Below are 22,440 nucleotides of genomic sequence, written 5' to 3'. Positions count from 1 at the left end.
GTTTAGCTCACGTTATTACTAATAACTTATTAGTGTCATGAGACCCCTAAATTAGTAATAAATTATGTACAATTGGAAGTCCTCTACTATCCTATCAGCAGTAAAGTAGTCGATAAGATTTTTATGAATGAGAGGACCAAGAAAGCAGTCACTTAAACAGTATTATTAACTACCTGCAAGCACACCAGCGACAGCAACGTAGTTGACAGCAGTCGCCGTGCCTGAAGTCCGTGGAGTTATTACAATTTAAGTTATAAAAATAGTTATTTGGCAAATAAATATTATTATATAATAATTAGGTTTAGCAGCGGCACAAATGCAAAGAACAATGCATCCCACGCTACACGAGGCGTCATCCTATCTATGCTCGAAACCTTTTTAACTTTGCGAGCTCGTCCAGTACAAAATGCTCCTAGCTTCCTAAAAATGTATACGATTGCAGAGGCCTAATTTATACTGGTTGTTCATTAAAGGTTTTGTGAATAGATTAAGCGTGTGAGACAGGCCAACCCCGCTGGTGAGATCATGAAATACCTAAAGCGATTGTTTTATCAGAAGAATCACGCTACTGGCTTTTATTTTATTGTTGTTTACGTACACCAGAGCGATTTTAAATAATGAGCGAAGCTAGGGGCTCTGATGAGGTGTGCTAGTTTATGAATGTTTGTAGGTAAATATCTAGCCGGTAGTCTTCCAAAGTGAAACTACCCCTGGATTTAAATGTAGTCAGTTTCGTGTGTGTGTGTGTGTTTTTTTTTCATATTATAAAGTACCTATTTTTATACGCAATCAATGCTCTTAGTTAATGTAAAGTTAAAGTAGATTCCATAAAAAAGTCCCTAAAACTTTGTAATATTTAACTCCAAATTAAAAAATCACAAAAAAAAAATTGCAGCTCGTTCCTTTGTTAAGGTAAAGCACACACTCGCTTAATCTTTATAGATAATTGCAATTGAATCAAGCAGTTAAGCAAGCAAGAAGATAATCATTCAACAACAACATATCAGAATCATTCAACATAACAGAATCATTCGTTTGCATGCACACACATATAAACATATAATTAGTTTAAACGAATATCCCGTTTCAATTCCGTCAGGGGTAAATATAACTGGCACGCCCTAAAAGGCTCTAGCTCTGAATATAGAAGCTTGTGTCAGATATTTTTACCCTCGAGTTTGGTTAGATACAAGTATGTGGCATGTAAGTACCTACATATATACATACGTACGGCATAAAAAATGATCTAATATATAAAAAAAATTACTGCGTGGCTGAAGTCTAATATCGGCTAGCAATAATTAAACTAAGTGGTTAAATAAACAAATATTGCAAATAAAACAAAACTACCTATTAAAAGAACTATAATAGGTATGTATAATGTTTTAAAAGACATGAGCACTATCAAAGGCCTACAGACCCTAGAATCTACAGACTATATATGAGATCATAAATTAGGACAAAATACTGACAAAAGACTATACCTGAGTCAAGGTAATCTATCTAATGGCGAATTGAAAATAAAAAAGACAGATTGAAGGGCGGTGGTATGTGTGCGAGAGAGAAACCGGATGAAAGGATAGATCATTTTGGCACAGGTATAGTCATTTGTAAATCTCTTAGCTCTTCAATTCGGCTTCCCCGCTTGCTTGGACACCATGGAGGGTTCTCTTGTGCTTCCACATATCGCCAGAACGCCTGCAGACCAACACCAGGAGGAAATAGGTAAGGAAGGAATTAAAAAGGAATGAGAATAGGGCCACCATAATGTACGAGTAAAATGTTAGTATACAAACAATCAATGAAATTTTTCATCAGACCTAATGAAAAAATTCATTGGTGTTTGTAATCAATTATATACATGTATAAGTAGCAATTAAGTAAACATTTTTAGGTATATATATATATATATATATATATATATATATCAATATCACTCACTATAGTCACTATACATACCTACCACCAAACCAAATCAACCAAGCTGTAGTAAATAGACCAAAGTTATAAGGTGTTTATACGACGATATTAACAATATCTGAAAAGCTTTCCATGTAAGGGAAACATATTTAATTACTTACCTATTTCCTAGTAACGATAATAATATAGTGAAACAGTACATTTTGTATGAAATGTTTAATATAATGGGAGGCGTTTTTATTGCTCTCAAGTATATGTATAATGCACGTGTCAGCTTTGGGGATAAGGCCTTTGTCCACCGGTTGCACAACGCAAGGTTTCAAAATCGCGCGGAAGCCGCGCTCTTAGTCGTTACGAAGTCGCTGGATAAAGGCCCTAAGGGTACTAACCGTTTGGTGTTGTTGTTTTTGACATGGTAGGGTTGTGCTGCGAAATACAGACTGAAAAATCGCATAGCTCATTTGTAGTTGCAGTTAAAAATGAAAAAATCGCTGAAATTACAGAGGGATATGGCACATAAGTCGTTAACTAGCTATCTACCAGAAACCAGTACATAACTCGAAATTATACTAGGAGACCTGATGTTGCTCCCCGTTACAAATGAGTGTGTGAACTATACCTACGTACGCACATCCCATTTGTGTGGCTTCTCTCCAGTATAAATGAAGGTGTGGACGGTCCGAGCAGTTGACAGTAGTACGCATCTCCACATTATATCGCACGGTATGGCTTGTATCAAATCAGTTACCTGAACGTGGTACCACACACGTCGCACTCATGGGGTTTCTCTCCAGTGTGGATCAACGTGTGGACGGTGCGAGCGTATGGACGACGGAAGGCGGCCCCGCATATGTCGCACCGGTATGGCCTGCAATCAAACATCAGCTCGAGAATAGCAAGAATCAGAAAATTTGCCTTAACTTGACCACTTACGAACATAATTTTCTAAGTACAACTTAATAAGTTTGACAAAAGTTGTTTGTTACTGTGGTATAGACAGAGAGAATCATACTGTATTATTCTAACGCTAGTTAACCCCAAAGAAGAGATGTAGTTTTTTTTTAATATTCTACTGATATTGACAAAATTGGTTTGCTGGACTGTACCATGTAAATTTGTTTGTTTGAGCATAAAGAAATACAGGGTGGAAAAAATTTATGGGCCCTGGAGGGAAAGTGCCTTAAAACCTTGAGTTAGCTCATAATATTAAAGAAAACATTCTTATATTTTCTAAAACAAACAAAACTGCATTCAATGATTTTTTTTTTTTTCAATTTCGCTAATGTCTAAAACTATTCTTGAGTACTAAATGTTCGATTTTATGGATATTTTTGGACGACAGTCGAGTGTAAGACCTAATGTTTCTTGGAGAAATGTCATCATTAACATTAACTGTATCGCCTAGTAGAATAAAATAGCGAGTGTTTATTTTTAGGAATTTTTAGTTGGTTAAAAATAAAAGAATGTTTCTTTTAAGTAAAATGAGCTAACTTAAGGTTTTATTGAAAAGGCAATTTCCCTCCAGGGCCCATTAATTTTTTCCACAGTGTATATTATCGTGGCCTTAAATATTAAAACAAAATGGCTAGAATGTAAGGTGCATTGATGTAACTTTGAAAAAGGGGGGAATTTTGAAAATCACGAATATTTTTACAAGATGCACTTCATACTTTGACAACACTTACGCTGCTGCAACGCTTCTCAAGGCATCTTGCTTATTTATTTATTTAAGCTTTATTGCACAATACATGAAGGTACAAAAGGCGGACTTAATGCCTTAAGGCATTCTCTACCAGGCAACCAATGGGTTAAACCAGAAAGATTACTGTTGCTATAGCTGAAAATGTTTCTAGTTTAGTGTTTAGTAGATATTTGCTATTTTCAAAATGACTCCGTTTCAGAAGTTACCCTAATTTTAAAGATAATTTGTAGTTAGGTAGGTACTATACTTGCCCACAAAATAGATTGGGCCTTACGAGGTTAAACCTCACACGCTACATGCTTCTGAAGCCAACACTATTCTCGAGTGTTAAAGGTCCTTTGTAGTCTGGACCTCGAAATTGGAGGCGATGGAGGAAAATAATTAGAGTTGAAAAAGCGAAATAGGTGAGTGGGAATAGGGATAAGTGGGGCTATATATTATTTTATGGCTCGCAAAGCCGACTCGAGAGCAATTAACATTTTACGAAACTAGTTTACGGCCAAAATACGTCCAACTGGTATATAAAACTTCTTTAAAAAGTTATAGCTCTATTAGCGAAATATTAGAGTGACGAAGTTCTAAGTCTCTTTGTTATTAGTTTCGTGGTGAGGTACGTGGCGCCATCTATGTAAGAGCGTTGTAACTAGATTGTTGTTAGTTGCGTGTTTGGCCGCGGGGGGCGCAGCTAGCTATTCAGGTCGATGGACTCGGATACAGTATAGTGGTGAGTAATCATTGGGATTGGGGAATGGAATAACCAAGTACTTTACTCAGTCGTAATGATTATTATACACAGTTTTTAAGAAATTTAATTAGGCATGAGTAATTTTCTTGACAATAATAATGTTAAAATACAAATATCCTTAGATTATGTTTTTTATTATTCTCATAGTGCAGTCGTTACTACAACTACTAGATAGTGCATATAAGACTACCCGCGGTCACGAGGCCGAGGTCACGACCATAATTTAGAGCGCGACTTTAAAAAATGTAGGGGTAATCGGAGGCTATTCGGAGCTGTTGTGTGATTTTTAGGTTTAGGTAAAAGTCAATAGTGCTGATCGCCGGGTTGACAAGTGAAACTGCTTGTAGGTATAGTAACCCTACGTAAACGCTTCATAAATGGTGTGTATAGGTAGTCTCCTTATTGTAAGCCCCTTTCAATTTCGTAACACCAAAATACGGCCCGATTCGAACAATGCTTCCGTGTAATGTGTAATAATGACTGTTTGGTTTCTGAATAAATAAATAAAAAATGCTTATAAGATGTCACAGCGATACGATACCGATATGTCAGTGTCATAAGTAACTTTTTTTTTCAACCAAAAACATCACTTGAACTGACAGATCGGTATCGTATCACTGTGACACATTATAAGCATTGTTCAGAATGGGCCGACAGTGTAAAGATTATTCTATGGTTTGTAACTTTTTCTTACTAAGTAATTTTGCCCCATTACGCATAACAGTTGTCAAAGTGATAGGGTTCAATTTTGCGTAATTTCTGACACCTTCTCATGTCCGTTAAAGAGGTAACTGCCATTGGAAAATGCATTCAATTGTTTATCGTATTGTGTCACAATTTACATTCCAAATTAAAAAGAGTTTTCCAATGGCTGATGCGGCTGTTATGCGAGATAGGGTAGCATTGTTCAATTCATGACCTGATTTATACGAAATTATCGAACTATACAGAATCAAAAAATAGAGCTTATTGTTGAGGCAAGAAAACTCAAATCACAATTACCTACCTACATTTTTTTGTAAATTACGTTCATACAAATTTATTACAACCTTGCAAATCAACAATGGCAATGCATAACGGTTATGTTGGGGCCACACTAAAGGGAAACGCCGGGAAACGTGTTAATTATTGCGTTATTTCGACGTTTTTCATACGGGCACACTGGGATTATCGCGATAATCAACGGCGTTTCCCGACGTTTCCCCAGCATTTAGGATTGAAGGACCATTCAAAAATTTCATATATTTCAGATAAAAAGTAGTTTTCATAACATTACGTAACCATAACTACACCCCATGCCTTCCCACATGGAACAAAATAAATCCACGGTGGGTGAAGTGCGCAGAAGCTACCTACATGCGCTATGGGTTTGTTTATAGGTCAATAACATTCACAATACCGTATAATGCATCGACCGTTATTCGAATTTAGACCTTTACACAATTTCATAAGGTCTAATTTGTGACTTTATTGCTTTGGGAGGTAACAGTTTGCTAAAGTTATTATTAAGAACCCAGCACGTCTTTCCGTTTTCCACGCGTGTTCACTGTAGCTACTTACGCCAAAATGAAATGAATAACCTAGCTTTTGTTGATATGTACTGTAATGTAAAGCCAAACTGGCCTCCAAAAAGGTTAGCCAAACAGTACTTCACACCGGGTCACCGACTTTTGTTATATAAAGCGCAGGTCCGACCTCATATGGAGTAAGTACTGTTCTCATCTCTGATCTGGTGCTCCACAATACCAGCTCCTTTTCCACTTGACTCCATCCAATGGCGAGCAGTTCGTATTATCGGCGATCCCGAACTTACTGACGGCCTAGAACCTCTTAGCCTTCGGAGATTCGTTGCTGGCTCTTTTTGCATGTTCTACCGTCTGTACAATGGGGAATGTTCCGAAGAACTTTTTGATTTGGTGCCGTCGTCTCGTTTTTATCACCGCACCTCCCGCCAAAGGAGCAAAGCTCATCCTCACTTCTTAGATACATGACACACAAAGAATAAGCGGGCATCTCGCTCGTTTCTTCCCAGAATGTGCAGAATGTGGAATGAGTTGCCTCCTGACTCCTGAGGTATTTCCTTCGCGCTACGCTACGACATGGGATTCTTCAAGAAGCGGGTATTTAGAGTTCTCAAAGGTCGGCAACGCTTAAGTGGCTCCTGTGATGTTGCTTATGTCCATGGGCGACGATGACCGCTTCCCATTAGGCGGCTCGTCTGCTCGTTTGCTGACTATTACATAATATATATGGTGCAGTTTTAAACACAAAGGGCAATGATTGTCGGTTTTTTTGACACAACGCCGATGGCAAACAAGCATACGGCCCGCCTGATGGTAAGCGGTCACCGTAGCCTATGGACGCCCGTAACTCCAGGGATGTTACATACGCGTTGCCGATCTAAATCCCTGTAAGTACACTTCTCTTTTGAGGAACCCCATTCTGTAGTCCCTAGAGAAAGCCGTCAGAAGCGAAGAAGTTTAAAGCGATAGGCTAATAGGCTATTAGGATATCAGAAAGAGATTACCTAATAGTGTGAGATTTCTTCCGCTAATTGCTACCTTATTGCTTGTTAGTTTAGATCGTATTAGGCAAATAACCAAACCTGTAATTTTTATGATATAGGAGAAAAACGAGCAGATGAATCTCCTGATGGTAAATATTTACCGTGGCCCATTGATACCTTCCTGCAACACCAGAGGGATTGCAAGTGCATTGCCGGCTTTTAAAATGGGAGTTCACTCTTATCTTGAAGGATTGAAGCTGTCATATCGTACGTAAATATAATACAGAAGTGTACTCGTATATAATACACCTTACCTATGATCATTTTGTCGTGCTCGCGCAAACGTGCAACGCGACTAACGCGAGTGACCCTATAGGTACATTTATTCTGTTACCTAATTCTATGATGCCTTACCAGAGCTGGTCTGGTGTACGCCGCAGCATGATACCATACCTCTTATCAGTACAGAATGTATCTTGGGGTGATCGCAGACTAACGCAAGCGTAGTACACTTTACCTCTGATCACGCGCAGCCGCGGTATACGTCTTTGGGCATGCCACCCTCATATTTAACCCTTAATCAAAGCAAATTTAACCACATATTCCACATAAGTGTACTTAGTACACCTTACCTCTGATCAGTATGTATCCTAGCATGCTCGCGGAGCCGCGCAGCCGCGGTAAACGTCTTCGGGCACGCCGCGCACGCGAACGGGCGCTCCCCAGTGTGCGTGCGCCGGTGGTCGTCGCGCTCCACCTGCGGTCACACGGTGAGGGGTGAAGGTTGATGCCTTGCAATAATTAGCAAGGGGCATTCCAGAAAAGTGTTGGATACGTGAAGCTATTTTATAACAATTCTGTTAAAGCTAAGAAGCCGATATTTGACATGATACTTAATGTGTGAAAATTTAGCTTTTAATTCAACGGTATATAGATCTTTTTGTGGAATGTCCCAAATATACAGTGTGGCAAACATTTTGCCAGTAGATAACATTAAAATAAATAAAAAAAACCCTTTTTTGGGGTTACAATACAAGCATAAGATAAACAGCATGATTCTCTCTGCCTATGCTCAACTGACAAACTACTCTTGCCAAACTATAGGTAAAATAGACTGTAGAAAGGGGTGAGGGACCTTGCGATGTTAGTTATAGGATCTCAAAAATTATTACTTACAGCGATTTTTACGGCTAGCATGTGGGTTAAAAAAAAGATGACAAACAAACAAACAAAAAATAATTTATGTGCAAGTGGGCGATAGGCATAATTTTAGTTCTTGTCTCAAACAAACCTCTCTGTTTATTGATATAAATAATTAGACTGTATATTGTTTACAATTTTTTTTTGTTTATATAGGTATTATAAGTACTTAATTAAACTTTATTGCGCAAAAGGCAAAAAACCGGACAAGTGCGAGTCGGACTCGCCCACCAAGGTTTCCGTACTTTTTAGTATTTGTTGTTATAGCGGCAACAGAAATACATCATCTGTAATAATTTTAACTGTCTAGCTATCACGGTTCATAAGATACAGCCTGGTGACAGATAGACGGAAGGACGAACAGTGGAGTCTTAGTAATGGTTCCGCTTTTACCCTTTGGGTACGGAACCCTAAAAAGGCCTTAACCCCAATAAGCCATATGGTCCGTTCCTCTAAAGTCTCTAAACTAAAATGAAAGACAGAAAGAGAGTAAAGAGTAAGAAAGAGATGGATAACATTTGTCGCGTGGGAAAGAACCGTGGTCTTTGCACTGGCTGACTAGCTGTGCTAGCTAGATTCTGTGCTACGAGTAGGTTAGGAGGTGAAGGTTGATAAACCTCGCCTTCGTTAACGCTATCGAGAAAAATAAAAGTACCTACCTATTTATTACATACTTTAAGTATTGGTAGGTACTTATAAACAAGAAAATATTTTTTGAAAGTGGGTCGTTGTTGTTCTAAAAAGTGTGCAGAAAATGATACGTTTCTGCTCTAGAGCACTGTACTGTCTAAGTACGTGTTTTTCTTTCTTTTTACGATAGGAACTTAAAATTTTGGTTGTAATGGATTTGTTATACAATTTCCATTCTTATAATTGACTCCCCATTCAATAAATAACGATATTTTTACCTAAATTGTTAATTGAAAGTGTTCAAGAAATTTAATACCTACTACAGAAGTTACTCAGCCGTGTTTTTTTTAATGCACATGTATTTTACTTTCCTCGTATTCGAAATAAAATGTAGAGTGTCTCACTGCGTTTAAGCGCCAAACTATCTCGACAGAAATGGGTGCCTTTCATTCCTTGGTTAACAATGTACTAAAAATAGTTTTAAAATTTGATTTCAATGAGCTTTACTGAAAAAAACTACTTTAACTAGTCTGAAGAGTCTAGTCTTCAAATGAGTATAGGTACCCCATTAAATTAGCGATGATAACTTGATAATATTGACAATTATTATCAATATTGACGTGAATATATTATCCTCTACTCTCTAATACCCCAAAGAGCCTTAAAACTTTACCATGATTAGGTATTTTCTCATAGAAGCAAAGGTAATAATTTATTAGCGAGTATCGATCCTTTCCCGTCCTTGCTCCAGCCCCATTTTCCCCCTTACCAAGCGTTTATAACCCCAGTGTACTGTTGACATAGGGATCTATAGCGACTATGTGTAGTCGGGTATCAAGTTATACTGGTTTTATTTAGGGTAATGGGAACAAAGGCCTGGCAATGAGCCCGGACGGCCCCGGCCTGGCCGGATTCCGGCTCAAACAAAAGTTGTCAAGGAGAATGTTACGGGTGTATTCAAACTCAAACTCAAAAATGTACAGAGGCAAATCGAAATTTTCCATTCAGTCCAATGGGAAATTAGAAACTGTAAGAGGATACCGTATTTTATTTTTTTCTTTGGAACAATGAGAACAGTAAGTAGGTAAATATGTAGGTATTGGATTTTTTCGTGGTTCTAAAAAAACTATTTAAGATTTCTAGCTCATTCTGATTTTCCCTCACTGCAGATAAGTAACTTTAATTATGTTTAACACCACAAATTATTAGATGAACCTCAATAAAACCAACCACTACTACAGCTTTTTTGTCTATCACCTAGGGTTGGGTTGGGTTAATGTGAATATTTGGGAGACCTTCGATCTAAGCGTAATATACCTATATGTGCCATTTTCAACCAAAAGGGTCTAAAGGGGGGTATTGTCGCTTGTCAGTAAGGCGCTATTTCCATATAGCTTCAATTAGAAATCAACCTTATCGACAAGCGACAATGTGGTACCTTTTGGTTGAGTCACATATATTCACGACAAGTGCACGGCACGCTCATTATACCTATACAGGTAACAATTACTTGCAGTGTTTGGTGTTTGATTATTAGCGACCACCATAGGTTGTAGCCTGCTTCTTATCTCTCCTGTGTCCATCATCCCTTGGTTGTTTGTGGGCAATAGTTGCATAAATCAGCATAAAGGGACAGTTAGCCGTTCGACCGTGACAACTTAGTTCACCTGTTCACGACAAGTGCACACGCGATAAACAGGTCGCAAAATAATTACCTGTTTGCAAAGATTGCCTAGCAATGACCGTAGTTCAGAATTATTGGAATCCACGCCTACAATTTGCGTACGAAGTCCAAGGAATTAATCAAGAACCCCGCGTACTCGATCAATATCAAAAATCATGTACTATCAATAATTTACTAAAGTCCAATCGTCTTAAAAGTAAAAAACCTACCTTGACTTTGAAGGCCTTTGGGCAGAGGTCACAAGGATAGGGCCGCTCGCCTGTGTGCATGCGCATGTGGATCGCGAGGTGCCCCGACTGGTTGAAGCGGCGCCCGCACACACGGCATGGGTAGCCCTGTACAAGAAGCTTTCCATATTAAACTGTAATATTATAAATATAGATTTAATTGCTATTTGTATGAGATGCATGTAATTTTACCTAGACTTAAGAAAATTGAGTGCCCTGACAGGGTGTCATGTACCTACCATCCTCAAACTGTAACACCTAATGTATTATGAACATGACTGCAATACAATAAAGAATAAAGAATAAAGAATAATAGATTTTTCACCTCAGCAGCTCGAACATGCCTATAGGTACTTTCGTCTCTCCAGAGAGTGAGGAAAGTGCAGCGACTTTCGTCACTCCAGAGAGTGAGGAAAGTGCGACTTTTCGTCACTCCAGGGAGTGAAACAAAGTAGCTTTTTAATTTAGTGAAGGCCATGAACTGCCACTTCATATCTATTAAAAATTTGAAATACATTTTAACCTTTAATATGTTCTCACTACTGAGGTGAAAAATTATATGTGTCACACGAGAGCAAAGTTATTTTACATCTCTTGTTTTTGAGTCCCAAGAGAAATCAACTTTCCTCTCTTGTTGCAAATAGCTATTTTACATATTTCGCAAGTGTATGTTTTTTTCACCCGTGTTCATGATTGTCCCTTTGCTTCCTTGCATCAACTTAACTGGTTATTAAGTTGTTGCAATTTAAATCTTGGTCAATTTAAATCGTAAACTCCAAGTACCGTGATCTACTAAATGCAGAGCCTGCATTTGTTTGGTTAGCCATGGACAACAACTGGACATGAAGCGCTCCATGTTCAATACAAAGTCATTTACACTCTTATACTTCGTGAATTTATGGTTTTCGGTCATGACAGAAGGCCTACCGCGAAAAACGAAAACAAAAATTTCGTTATCTGCCGCTTTATCGCTCTTCCATAATCGTGCGTGATAGAGTCAGAGAGACTGATTAGATGAGAGGATGCGAGGACAGGATTCGATTTTGATTTTTTCGCGGTAGGCCCTCAGATCCCAAAGGCTATACGAATAGAATCTTACCGGCTTAGACACCTTGTGCATCTTCTTGTGCGTGTGCAACGCGCACATGCTGCCGAGGACCTTGTCGCACTCTTCACACACGTACGCCATGAGAGGCGCGCCCGACGGCCGGTCTTCTCCTCGCTTGTGACGGTAGAGTTCCCTAAAATGTTTAGAAACATCACCAGTGGTGGAAGACTCATCCTTTCGGACAAACTCGGCTTTGCTCGGCTCAGCATTGCTCAGAGCAATTAGTAGGGTTGGCACAACTTGACGTCCCTTTGCGTGAACGACCACAGATAAGATAATGACTTGAATCTTGACAACCCTAAATAGCCGAAAGGGATAGTGCCACATTAGAAAGGGACAGCATGATTCGACCCTGACGAATTCATACGCGTTAGCCCTCATTGCTGTCAAACTTCGGGTTTGTAGTAGGTGTTCTTTCTGTACGGTAGTACTATTACTTATTCTGTGACATCACCAACGTTGTCGTTGTTGTCTTATCTACCGGATTATCGCATAGGTGAGAATTTGAGCTAGCGCCCTAAAACTAGCATATAATATATGTACCTATATATAGCAAATAACAACTTAAATGAAAACAAATTATGACCGAGATGTTGTTACGCAACCATGTTTGGTCGGGGAGGGGAGCTGGCCACGGCGCCGCTGGAACTTGACACCCTTTGGACAACAAAACTCATTTTTGACAAAGGGTGTCTAGACGTTTAAATAGTTGGCAATGTTCAAATTGTATATCACACTGTGGAGATACTCCGCTTCCAATTCCATTCAAACATTCTCAGACTAATTTTGCAGATGGCCTCGATTATCATTGTCAAACTTTGATTATAATATTATCTACATATAGTATTACCTTGCAGTGGCAAACAGCTGGTTACAAGACCCGCAATTCCACATTTTGCTGCTAGTAGCATTGCTGTAAGACCGTCGTTCCCTCTTATTGACAACCTGGAGGCATCCTATGGTGTGCATCTTCAGCTCCTCAATGGTTGAGAAGCGCTTGCCGCAACTGTCGCAGGCGCAGCATGGCTGGTCGTTTGTGGTGGCGCTTGAGTTCTAGAGGCATTTAATAGAATTGTAAAACAATAATTTAAAGGTTTAGTTTGTAAATATTTATACAGTTAATATTAGAGGGATTTCTTCTTCTTCTTTTAAAATTATGGCTTCAGCCCAGTGGGACTATTTCGCCAGTATCAAGGTATTGAGAGGTTTACAAACGACAAAAATTGTACGGTTGTACAAGACAGTGTACGGTGATTTGTTAGCTCTTGTAAATCGATAGCTAGACTTTACAAGAAGCACGTGGACTACCGGCCGTTGACTCCAAGATGGTGGTTAAACGCGCTTCAAAATTAATTCTCCATTCACTGCACACTACCACATTAGTTTACTGTATAATAAGCTATCGATATTACACTTTAAACAATATTAATAAGCAAAAAACAAAGTAATTAATCACGATGCTAACTATCAAGATGGCGCTCGAACCGGAACATAGATTAGTATATGTTATTACTGTAATAGATAAGAAACTCTCGGACATTTCACGTTCACGTCTCTACTAGTGCTGCCTCTAGCGGTCCTGCTCTCAACTAATGAGACTATAGTAGAAAACACGCACACATGTACACACTACACACACACCCACACACACATGCGCATACTCGTGGGCTCTTTACCTGCAGGTAAGGTGAAGGGGGCGGAGTGCGCCTGCCGTGTAAGTGCGCCTACCCCTATATATCTATATAGACTATATAGATAGGCACACTTACACGGCAGGCGCACTTCGCCCCCTTCACCTTAACAATTTTATTATTGGAAACTGATTTATGTAGTAATCTTTGTCGTCCGTTGCACAGAAAATTACATAAATCAGTTTTAATTTTCAACAAATGAAAGAAAACTGACATTAGTTCAAGTATAATATATTATACAATATAAGTGATTATTTACACACGTTCCCAGTCACTAAGACAGCGCATACTGTGTATACTATATTACTTTGCTAATCCTCGAAAAGTTAACGTGCTAGTCAATCAGTGGTCACCCGTTATACTAATTAATTAATTAATTATTGGTAAGTAACTAAGGGATTTCGATCAAAGGTCATTGGGGCATGGGATCCCCTTTATCTATCTCCTGACTTTGTGTTTTAAATAATATTCATAGGCGGTCTTTTTCATCTCGTCCTCCTGGTCCCAAAATGTGGTTTTGCCCATTAAAATCTCATTTATTTCTCTGCACCAATTATTGATAAAAAATATGATGCTTCGTTTTAACATAAACTTCGTCAACTCCTCGCCATGTTTTTCACATGTCAAAAAGGAAAAATCTAAATGTATTGCTGCGATTAATTCTATGTATTCGGTGAGCCTTCTTATGTGGCAAGAGACCTTTAAAACTTTAAGAGTAATATTCTCCATTTGGCAAAAAATATCGAAAATCGGTCTCGTTGGATATAAAAGCCAAGTTTTGTCATGCCTGTATTCTCTTATTTTGATGTATTCGTGAAATACTTGTAAGTTGTCGCTTTCTATGTCGCACTTGCATTTGGGGCAATTTTTGTATATTTTCTTTTTTGATAATTTTATTAGCCATCCGCTACAATATGCCACTGCTGCAGATTTCTCTTTTTGAGTTTTAATTAAATTTTCTGTGTCTATAATCTCAATCATTAAATGAGCATTGTCTACAGTCAATTCATTTAAGTCAGGAACTGCTATTTTCTCAGTTAAGAAAAATCTTAAAGACTGAAGACAATAATTATCGTCTTCCTCACAATTGGACCCGATGGAATGAGGTGAGGTCAAATTATTAATCATTAGGGCTTTATATGAGTTTATAAACGTGTACACACTTGGTTTAGTGTTTCTTAAACCATGAGCCCTAATTGCACCAAAAAAGTTTTCTATGGGATCCTGATTAAAGTTTCGCAGCAGCAATGAATTCAAGCCAAGTGAGTGCAAGTATTTTGTGATGGCTTGAAAAGCTTCGATAGTTTTGATCCAACTTGATATTGATGGAACTACTGATTTCGACCCATTTTTGGTGACATATTTCATGGTTTTAAGGACTTTCAGGCTCTTTATCCACAATTTTCGGTGCGGTGACCTGGGTTTCACAGCGCATCGGTATATCTTTCCTTTTTTAGGCTCACTAAAATTACCATTGACAGAGTCAAACAGCTTGTCGAAGAAGAGCAGGATATCTGCCGTGTCGCAGCTTTCTTTCGGCAGTTGTTTAACACCTGAAAATGTTATCTACAATTAAGATCTTGTCGAATTACAAAAAGTTTTTTTTTATATAGAGGAAAAGGAAGAAAATATGCCAATTTGTCTAATTTTATGTTTACCTAAAAATCTGTACCTATATAAATATATATGTTTTTAATATATATTTATATCGGGTTAAAGATATTTATTTGTCTCAAAAGAAAAATTACATTTTACTTATTGAGATAGGTCGGTACATTTGAGGACACTATAACTAAAATCATTTTTTAATTAGCGCCATTTCAATATACTTAAGCATATAAATATTTTACAATTTATTCAATACATTAAACGGGTCACTGTCAACTTTGTCTGACCGAGATTTAGTCAACGCGTGTGGAAGCGTCATCGTTGAAGAAAATGAACGAAAGTACGTGAGTGACCCGTATTAACATTTTAAGAGTCCCCGGCAAGCTCGGCCGAATTTCACCTTCCCATACAAACGGAGTTTCGTTCTCATTTTAAAACTACGTGTTGGATTGTAATGAAACCTTGCACATACAATGACATGAGGTATATCTAGGTCTGTAATTAGTTTATATAGCTCCAGCCGGGCTAGCACATGATTGGCGCGAGAGTATCTCGCCGCGACATAGACTACCCGTCCCCCTTTAATTCATACAGTTAGTAAAAGAGGGGTAGTCTATCTCGCGGCGAGATACTGTCGCGCCAATCATGTGCTCAGTCTACAGTTTATGAAACAATCGAAAAAGAGCAAAAACAAGTTTTGTGTGAAAAACTTAAATTCGCTGTATTTTTTTAACTATTGTATCTGAAATTACATAAACTAATTAAAGACCTAGATATACCTTATCCTATTGTTAGTACAAAGTTTCAGAGCAATCTAGCTAGTCGTTTTAAAATGAGAGCGTAACTACGTTTGTACAATGGAGAACCGAGCTTACCGGGGACTTAAGTTTCGTTATTAACATTTTACAAACCTGCCATGTATCCCATGGTGGCCCCTACGTTTTCACTGAATACTTGCGTACAGAATTTAACCTTCATCTTTGGTATACGATTTGATGTAACGTGTTCTGCAGTCAATTTACTAGCCAGTCGTACTCCTTTATAACTTGGACCTCGTCTATACAGTGCCTCCAAGTGTGCCCATTTGGCTCTTTTAATTTTTTTGTCCTGAACATACTCTAAGTCTTTAGTCAGCAAATTATTGCGTATTCCTTTCATTAAATGAGGTGGGTCATAAATCGGGTAAATTTTCCTGCCACTTATCTCGAAAAATCCTCCTTTATATTCTTCATTACGCGCCAAATATGTCTCTTGCGTTTCCTTTATCAGTAGATTTATCGCAGCCATGTTGGTCGCACCTTGATCGCATATGGTGCCTATGACGTTAAGACCAGATTCTAGAACCTTTTTTGTTACTTCTTCAATTTGTCTTTTAAGGTCATTCGTCTTGGTTGTGTTTGAACAGAAAGTAAATGCAACCGGCTGCTTATATTTTTTGATAACACCTCGTACCATGAACACCAACACATGGTTGGAAAATATTTTTTCCCTTTTTACTCCGTTATCTAAAAATCCATAAATTTGGTCTTTGGTTTTGTCAAAACATATATGAGGTGTTAATGCCATCTCGTCAAAAACTAATGTGCAAAATCTATGATAATGAGGCATTTTTCGTACTCTTTTTTTTAAATTTTCAAAAATGATTTCATTTACTCCCGGGAATAACTGCACTTTTTGTAAAATTTTCTCTAAAGTTCTTCGTTTCGGTAAGATGCAAATTTTTTCAAGCAATCTGTAAGCTTTTGGACAAGGCTTGAATACCGAGAGGGCAAATATTTTTTCTTCCAAAGTAAATCTTCGACCTCTTGCTTTTTTTCCAAACTGGCTGATCTGCATTTTAAAAAATGTTTTTGCAGCAGGGGACATTTGGCTCTCCACCACCTGGAAAGCCTCGGTCTTCATTACTTTGTTTGCCAACATTAATCGAGTCTTAAACGTGTTCTTTGATTTATTGCATCTCCTTAAAGTGGCTTTAGTTGTTGCCAAGGTATCTCTTAATTCACGTTCCATTGTTGACATTGTGGAAGGACATTTTGATCTTATAGGTGTTGATCCTGAAACATAATTTAGTTACGTTTAATGAACATCACCGCACAATAATTATAAAAGACTCAGACTAACGAGTATTATAAATTATAGATCTAATATGCCATATCAAACGTGCACCTGACACCAACACGATATCTGAATAATGTACCTACTGCCATCATTATAAAGTTTAGTTATCATTCGCGCGTGCATCTCGATCGCGCTAATACATGTATAGACAAGTCCGAGCGAAATGAACGCGCAAATGATAACTAACTGAGATAATTTTGTTATCGTTTTATACATACATATGTCAGGTGCACGTCTGTAGATATATTTACCCTAACTAATTAACAGAGGGCCTACCGCTAACCACGTTGATGTGTTGCCTCCCTGTCACACTTATGTTACGTACGTTACGAATTTACAAGTGCGACAGAGAGGCAACACGTCGAACGTCGATCGCGGTAGGCCCTCAGTAACGAGAATTACACAATTAGTTATAGAAAATATGTTTAAAACGGCGATACAATTTAACGCTTAATATTGTTTGTGGCGTTTGTAGGAATAACTTAATGTTCCTTATTTTAGCAGGTTGCAGGTCGATTTATTAAAGGAAAGAGACTTTGTCTATATGTATAGGCCAGAGACAATATTCAATAAATAAACCTACCATGTGTAGCAGCTTTAGAGTTAGACTGTGGTGTTGCAGCTTCAACAGTTGTAGGTGAAGTATGCCCTTGTACGTCTGGAATACTTGGACGCGAAGCAGCAGCATGCACGCCTAAAGTAATGGTACAGTCAAAGAAATGCAATACACCATCAAACATTTGCAGCGAGAGGCGTACTGAAATCTGCCTCGGCTATTACCTACATGTTGATTTTGGAGTTCAGAGAAGAACATACCTACAATTTAAGATACAACCTGTTAAAGATGGAGAGAAGAAACGGTAGTGGAGATTTCAACAGGGTTCTATTTGAGTTTTATAATAAACATGTACAGTCGACGTCAAAGATATGTTTACACTTTTGCATCTTACTCCTTTGTAATACGGCGAAAAATGTAAACATATTTTTGACGTCGACTGTACTGTTAAGATTGTTCAGTACAGGCCATAAAGCTTTAAATAGGGTCGAAGTAAGCAACTTAAACGAGCTTAAAATGGATAACATAATGACCACTACTTACTTAAGACTCAGAAAAAATTTGCCGCTAACTTAAAACCTAAGTTACGTTCATATTTTAAAGTAGCGAGTAGAAGTAATACCTGCAAAACTTCTACTCGCTCAATTTTTTTTGTATGACAATTTATATTTTATAACAACGAAAATGTAATGTAACATACCTAGGTGTTAGACCAACATAAGTCTGCAGGGATTTGATAGACTGTGCAAGTGTTATGTAAAACTTCTATGAAATTATGACGTTTGAAATAACACTTGCACAGTCTGAGCTATCAAAATCGCACCAGACTTATGTTGGTCTAATTCTACTTTAATGTCCATGTCAACTTTTATGTTATTTCAACATGTTATTGTTTTAAAATGAGATCGTAATAACTTTTTTTTGTATGACGGCGTCTTATTGTTTACTACGATGTATTAGTTAGACGTATAATTACCAGGTATATTCAGAGATGGAATTGCCAATTTTGTAAGTCTCTGATTGGGAAAGGTATGTCTTTCTTCAAAATGCCGATGGCATACGCGACGATTGTTGAAGATATCTTCATTTTTTTCGCCAACGATGGTGCCACCGATTTTCATAACCCACGTGCGAAACCTTTCGATTTCATTGGGCTTACCAGGGTTCGGAAACCCATGCAAAGGTAATCCTAGAAGCATAAAACAGGTATGTATACATTTCAATAAGTTTCAGTAACGTCTGTCATATTACAAGCGTCTGTCAAACCTAAGTCTAGTCTTATTTTCAAATGGTATTTTCATAATGTATTGAGCAATATATCCAACTAGCTTCTACCCGCGACTTCGTCTGCGTGGAACGACGACGATACTGGTCGATAAAAACTGTTTTGTCCTTCCTTGGGCCCTAAACTATCTGCATTCATTTCATCTAATTCGGTTTAGCAGTTTAAGCTTGAAGAGGTACGTAACAGACAGACAGAGTTGCTTTCCCATTTATAAAATTATATTATATGACATGAAAATTACATGAAATGTAATGAAAAAGAAAAGCAATTTGTATTACTATCCATTGAGCCATAAAAGTAGCTGAAAAAGTTTAATATTAAGAGAATGGCATTTAGTATTAAGTCCGCCAGTTGTATAATTTTTCTTTGTTTTTCGTATTTTAAATCTATTATTATTATCCCAATCTACCTTACACAAAGGGAAATAAGCACTAGTCCTAGCTGCTCATAATTTTGAAGTATTACAATTACAACTTACAATATAAATACCTACCACCGCCAACAATGTATAAATACATATTGTGCTTTGCCCGAAGCTACTGGTACCTAGAGAATGCTCCTATTAAAGCTGCCTTTTGCAGTCTGTATTTTTTATGCGACAAATATTAAATAATAAATAGATGTTCAGGAGCACCACGATAAAGTAATTACTTGAAACTTTACTTACCTTGTCCTTGTACCGATGTACAAGAAGGCACACAGCATCGGCGCGGTGCCATTTTTCTTTTCTTTCGGCTTGCCGGCGTTTTTTTATTCGTATGAGTAAAAGCTTGGCTTTATCACATATAAAGAAATATTGGGAATAATATTAATTTTGAAAATTCCCGTCAAACCAAACGTCAATTGGTTTTTTTATTCGTCAAAATACGTCAATCTGTCATTTTACGGTATTTGCACTATATATTAAAAAACCTACTTACGTTTCAAATTTAATTTGTTTCCTAGTTCATTTGCAACGTAAGGTTAGTAACACTATCAAAACATTTCTTATTAAAATATATTCTTCTAGATTTAATTACATACGATTAAGTTAACTGCTTAAATATTTGTTTGGTATATTTTGTTTTCTACCATCTACATACAAGAATTATACCTAGCCACACTCAGCCCTCCTTATGCTAAAAGGCATTATCTCAAAAACGAATGAACTGGAAATGGAACTTTATGCTTAAAATTTAAGGTACTTATTTGCATTCAATTTTCAATGAGATACCGCATTTTAGCAAAGCAGGGCACCACGGTTGAGGAATATATGTCAAGCATAACCCAAAGATGGCATTATTATCAGCATTACATTACTCTTCTTCAGAGATACTATACCATGAACCGGAAGTCCCTTAGAGGGATTTACAGTTACTGCATGTGATGATGATGACATTTATCTTTCAAAGCTTTTTTTCTTTGAAAGCTTTCAAACCTAACAACTAAGCAGAGACAACTAGAATAAAGACTATAGGTACTAAACTGAAGTCCTATACCTGTATAATAATACTCTTTGCTTAACAGTATGATATTTACTCTTGCACACAGCGCATGGAACATGCGCATGTTGAGGCGCCCCTTTACTTGTTTTAGTTAAAACAGAACTTGTCAGTCAGTAACAACCAGGAAAATTATACTCATCCCTTTCTTTTGGGTGCTAGTACTAGTGTAAGACAAAGATAGTATGATTCTCTCTGTCTATGTTTGAAATGAGACAGTCCTTTGACAAACTATAAATGTCTTACCTCTGCTGGTGCATAGAAACCTTGATTCTGGTCAGGAATAAAGCAAGTCAACCGGTGTCTGTCCAAGGCATCGGCATCCGCGAACAGACCGTTGCAGAAATCACAGACGTACATGGTGAGAAGCTTCCGAGGTGACACACTAGTCTTGCCATCGCTTGTGGTGCAGCACAGTTGTTCTATAATTAGGTGCAGTTCAATAGCTTTTAAAATTTACCTTGGTCACTTTTATTGTCTGCGTGAAATAGAAATTCTAAATTTCGCTTTTTTTTAGTTACCGAAATGTATGGACAACCATTCGTGTAAGTAACATCGTAGGCGCATGTGGCACACTGCATCCGATTCGCATGTAGCTCCGATGTTTGAGCGAGACGCCGCTATGCGCGTATTATTGCGACATCCCGCTGGCACGCTGGAGCGACGTGCGAATCGAATGCAGTGTGCTAAGCGCAGTAGCTGAAAGAGACTATAGGTGTTGGAATGCATTGAAAGCTACAGTAACCACAGTCATTGACATGCCTAAGATTGTTTTTACGTGGTGCGAGATCTAATCTTGGTCTGCCTCTTACCAGTAGGTTCTGTTTCTAAAGCTGTAGATAATACACGTTCACAGATGCCACAAACAAGCCAGTAGGATTCAAAATCTATGTCGTTTGGATGGCTTATATCTGAAACAAAAAAAATTGATGAGCACATCAAGTTTTATATACAAGTGTATAGCATATTCCTGACGAAAGGTTAATAAATAAAACTAGCTAAAATCTCCGTCAGTTATCAAAACAAAAAGTGTAGATTATTTTTGTATTTCGACTACTTTTGGTTTACCTTGTAATTTTGGCTGCAGATCGTCAGCTGGTAAACTGCTAGGAAGAGCATCCAAAACCGGATCAGAGGTATGGAATGAAATTGTATGATCTAGAAGATCCGAGTCCGTAGTAAATATCTCGTGGCAAATGACGCAGGAGTGTAATGCTAACAAGTCGGGCCCAGTATCTTCAGTGTCCTTGAACAAAATATTAGCAAAATTTAGGGAATGCGATTGCTATATTTTTTTCTGTAGGCGCTTCAAACAGCACATTTACTTTGTGCCACTATTGGTTACTTTTCTTATTGTTTTAGTTACATTTATCAAAAATAGATGGAAATAATTACCTTATTCTCGCTCGCTGAAATCTGAAGGGGCAATAGGAATTGATTCACCGTATTATCATCAAGTAAAGTTGGTTCAAAATTATTAAGTAAATTATCTGACTGAACTATAAATAGTTCTGTATTTTGCTCAATGTTTGTGGTACCAGTCAGAAAAGATAATTCTCCTTCATTCAAGTTATTAGTAGAATCAAAGACTATCTGATTGCTAACATTCGTAAGCATTTGATCAGCAGCATCGGCTAGATCTTTATTGATATGGGGTGAATCTGTTGCAACTGTATCAGAATTGAAAAGTAGATAGTCAGAGTCATAGTGGTCACGTAGAGTGTCCGATAATTCCTTGTAGGGGAAATCTGGTGGGTCGAACATCATTCTCGGCAACTGTAAAGAGAATATCAAACCTTCATATTCGGACCAAGCTTTGCAACAGTGCGGTGCAGTTGCGGATAGCCTTTGTAACAAAAAATGGAAGCATTTTTTTTATTTATGAAATATAATGTTTGCACACGGCGCATGATGTTTGCACATAATGAGGAGCGGACATTCGAACAGCATACGCATGTTATTTGCCTCTTGAGGATAGT

General features: G+C 37.8%; 1 protein-coding gene and 1 long non-coding RNA gene across 2 annotated transcripts in view; one reads left to right on the top strand and one right to left on the bottom strand.

Annotated features, from left to right (window-relative positions):
• LOC134748334 (uncharacterized) overlaps window positions 1-22,440 on the top strand; it is a 479,651-nt gene that overhangs the window by 126,394 nt on the left and 330,817 nt on the right. The window lies entirely within an intron of this gene.
• LOC134748296 (zinc finger protein 250-like) lies at window positions 1,524-22,233 on the bottom strand. Its single transcript, XM_063683044.1, has 10 exons — window positions 21,857-22,233; window positions 21,530-21,707; window positions 21,274-21,372; window positions 20,708-20,883; window positions 12,573-12,775; window positions 11,714-11,855; window positions 10,597-10,722; window positions 7,506-7,630; window positions 2,669-2,788; window positions 1,524-1,698 (listed from the first exon to the last, which is right to left on the bottom strand). The coding sequence occupies exons 1-10, from the start codon at window positions 22,226-22,228 to the stop codon at window positions 1,620-1,622; spliced, it is 1,620 nt and encodes a 539-aa protein (XP_063539114.1). The 5' UTR covers window positions 22,229-22,233; the 3' UTR covers window positions 1,524-1,619.

This window comes from Cydia strobilella, chromosome 16 (genome assembly GCF_947568885.1).
Source record: "Cydia strobilella chromosome 16, ilCydStro3.1, whole genome shotgun sequence".
NCBI classification, from domain to species: Eukaryota; Metazoa; Arthropoda; class Insecta; order Lepidoptera; family Tortricidae; genus Cydia; species Cydia strobilella.
Note: the sequence above shows the minus strand (reverse complement) of the source record. Positions and strands in the feature narration are given on the sequence as shown.

Coding starts and splice junctions, on each gene's coding strand:
- LOC134748296 (XM_063683044.1), bottom strand. CDS start 22,228: ATGATGTTCGACCCACCAGATTTCCCCTACAAGGAATTATCGGACACT. Junction 21,708..21,856: donor TTTCAGCGAGCGAGAATAAG/GTAATTATTTCC, acceptor ATTTTGTTCAAG/GACACTGAAGATACTGGGCC. Junction 2,789..7,505: donor AGGATACATACTGATCAGAG/GTAAGGTGTACT, acceptor GTTTGATTGCAG/GCCATACCGGTGCGACATAT.